General features: G+C 40.7%; 1 protein-coding gene across 1 annotated transcript in view; it reads right to left on the bottom strand.

The window, feature by feature from the left end:
* Positions 1–3,475, bottom strand: part of fgf2 (fibroblast growth factor 2) — an 11,469-nt gene that overhangs the window by 4,660 nt on the left and 3,334 nt on the right. Inside the window, exon 2 of the mRNA XM_016243521.1 lies at positions 990–1,093. Within this exon, the coding sequence (XP_016099007.1) occupies positions 990–1,093 (104 nt within the window). The remainder of the gene's footprint in view (positions 1–989; positions 1,094–3,475) is intronic.

Raw genomic sequence — 3,475 nt, 5'->3', positions numbered from 1 at the left:
TGTCATCCAAGATGTTCATGTCTTTCTGTCTTCAGTCGCAAAGAAATGAAGGTTTTTGAGGAAAACATTGAGGGTTTCTCTCCATATAATGGACTTCAATGGGGACCAATGGGCTGAAGCTCCAAATCAAAGCTTCAGAGCCGCTTCAAAGAGCTCTACAGGATCCAAGAGTCTTATCTAGACAAACCATCGCTCATTTCTAAAACAATATTTAAAATTATCAGGACATTTTTATTCTGGAAGTGAACTAATCCTTTAAGTTTCATTGACACTAGCTCATGTAAAATCGTCCAGCAGTGTAACAAATGAATGAATAAAATATTCACATATTTTATAGATTCAAATATATATGCAGTCTCTCAATTAATTTGAGGTCATAAAAATGACACACGTTTTATTTACACTATATAGCTAATCTCAACCACCTGATTGATAGTATAGTTGCAAAATGTAAAGTAAAACCTCCTATAATTGGAATAAAGTATAAAAATAAGAATAAATATAAAACTGAATAAAGGCCTCCTGTAGCAAATCGATGCGTTTTTGTTAGAAAAAAATCCATGTTTAAAATTTTATAAACCGTAATCTCCAGCTTCCGCTAACTGTTGTATGCACATTCATCCAATGAGAATATGCTAGTCTCGCGAGAACCGATGTTTGTTTACAGGAGCAAAGGAAGCAAAGTTTCCTTACTTTAGCAAAGGAAAACCTCTTGGCTTATATCGAAATCCTCCCACATTTTTCTTTACAAATCATCGTTTTGTACTTCTAATTCGTGACCAGTGTTTTGTTTTGCGCTTTATTTGACTTCTTTTGGACTACTGAAAAAAAACACCCATTCACTGCCATTATAAAGCTTGGAAAGGCCAGGACATTTTTTAATGTAAGTCATATACTGCTAGGATGGTTTGAGGGTGAGTAAATCATGGGGTAATTTTAAAAATGATAAAGTAAAGACCAAGAGCTGTAAGATCAAGAGAGCGTCTTACCGTTCCGATCAGTCGTCCGTCCGAGTTCATGGCGAGGTAACGGTTTGCGCAGATTCCTTTGATAACCACCTCACCGACGGCCGTGGCCTGGAGCTGCAGCCGAACTGCAAGAGAACAAACACACACAAACTATCTGTACTCTTGGTACGTATCGCCCTCGTGAACCGAACCGAACCGAACCGTGAGCAATCTGAACCGTTACACCCCTAATACTAATGACACCAGCCTTCCCGGTTTGTTCCGGTAGCCGCTGATTTGTGTTCTGCTCCCGTGCTTGTGCTTGCACTCTGTGAAGTGTGTCAACTGTTTTAATTTTACAACGTGTTTTGCCCAAGCGGCAACCTCCTGCTCTCTCTGGTGAAGCCAACACGGAAATGACTTAGAGTGTAATTCATCAACTGGCCGCTAGAGGCGGGCTGCAAAAGGGAGTCAGCCCTGTAGACTCTCCATGTTAAAATGCCCAACTTTACATCAGAAAAAACATGTTTACAGCCTGGTTCAAAAAATTATTTTGGTCTATATAGCCAATTTTGCCCTTCGTGACAACTGTGAGGGGGGTGAATTTTTTTATAACTCATCCGTTTAAATTATATTAAGCCTTAACGTTCTGCATAATTAAGGGGGCGTGGCCACTTGAGTGACAGGTGGATTGCCGCTGCTGTCGCCACCGTCGAGCTAAGTGGGTGTGGCTTCAGCAGCCAGCTCCCGCCTCTTTGCCCATTTTCGATTATCCGGGAGTGATGCGCTGCCAAGATGGCGACGGCCGGCTCCGCCCACTTTTAGCTTCAAAAACGCTCTTCGGAAAACTACGGGTGACGTCACGGACACTACGTCCATGTTTCTATGGTTTTGCCGCGTTGAGCATTGTAGCCAATCACAGAGGTGTTTGTTGAGCGCGTGAAAGCGACGTCCAATCAGAGGCGTGTGAGCTCTGCGTGCTCGCAAACAGTTTCGTCATAAATAAGGGCTGTTGAAAACGACTCTGTTATAAATAAGGAAGTACAAAAAATAAGACAAATAAAAGTAATTAACAGATTCATTGTGCAGTATAGACAGATTTTTGATTATAACAGGTGAACTGAAGCGATATCAGCTTCATTGATTATGCTCGCTTTCTGTTTATAACCCATTCATAATGTTCCCATGTTTGTGCGTGCAACTGTTTCTATTCACAGCGTGTTTTGCCCCGTTGAGCACTGTAGCCAATCACAGCGCGTTTGTTGAGCGTGTTAATGCGATGACCAATCAGAGGCGTTTAAATCAGAATGCTCAATACTACAGACTTTAGCTGCGTCCCAAATTATGCACTATGCACTTATACACTATGTACTTATGCACTATACTCAACCATGTAATCGGAGTCTGATAGCCCCTCCCCCTTCGGTACGTAATTAAACCTGCGACAGTTGAGTGCATTGCTGCGTCCCAATTCACCTACTTATACTATGCCCTAAAAGTATGTACTCTTTTTGTGAAGAAAAAGTACATACTTTTGAGTGTGTAGCAGAAAAGTATGCAAGCTTTGGGACATACTACTTCATCATAGCTGCTTCTTTAACGGATGCTCTGTTGCTTATTTATGTGCATTCTGTGACTGTTTAAACTGCACTGTCAATCATCTTATCATAGTTAACATCATCCACATTTCGTTTCATTTGATTTCCTACCATATTGGAGAGAAATTAAGAAGAACGTTGATCTGCTAGTCGCAGGTCTATCATGCCAAGAACTCTGCTCATATGCTTGCATAATGATGCATTTAAAAGTTAATGATCAAACGTATCATTATAAAAGCTCACAGTGCTGCTGCAGATGAAATATAACGTGGCTAACATTAAATTCATATTTTTCATCAGGTTAGACATTGATTATTTATCACTCAAATCCCTTTCTCTACCGGTCGCGCATATCCACCATGTTTGTAGTTTTAACAATTTTTATGTTTGTAGTTCTAATCTAATCTTCGTCCACCGGCAATATTAGCCGTTAAGAGTGTGCATCAATCTGCACTTCGAATTCTAACCGGAAGCAGTAGACCATCCGGGAATCTTTGGCATACTTTTTTAAACATACTATGATTTGGGACATACTAATTCTATTTTTGAACACTATTTAGGGTCGGATAGCATACGAATTGGGACGCAGCACATGAAGTGTCCAACATTCGACACTTCCGGTGCGTCCAAAATCGCGTACTGAGTAGGTACTACATTTGAATTTGTATTTACTTCACAACCATTAAAATAGTACGTTCTATATAGTATGAATGTGGGTAGTATGAATGAAATTCGGACGTACTACATCCGCCATGTTGTTACTGTCTTGTGACCTACCAGCGTCAGTTGCGTTGCTTCACTGCCGTTCATAAATCCTCTCCCGTGGCCTCATGGGATAGTAAAGTGTCCGTCGAATGCACACTTCAGAATCCAGGTGGAAGAAGTGGGTCATCCGGGGACTTTTCGCTTACTGTTTTTTTTTTTTTGTTT

The sequence above is a fragment of the Sinocyclocheilus grahami genome, unplaced genomic scaffold (genome assembly GCF_001515645.1).
Source record: "Sinocyclocheilus grahami isolate Dianchi unplaced genomic scaffold, SAMN03320097.WGS_v1.1 scaffold692.1, whole genome shotgun sequence".
Lineage (NCBI taxonomy): Eukaryota > Metazoa > Chordata > Actinopteri > Cypriniformes > Cyprinidae > Sinocyclocheilus > Sinocyclocheilus grahami.
Note: the sequence above shows the minus strand (reverse complement) of the source record. Positions and strands in the feature narration are given on the sequence as shown.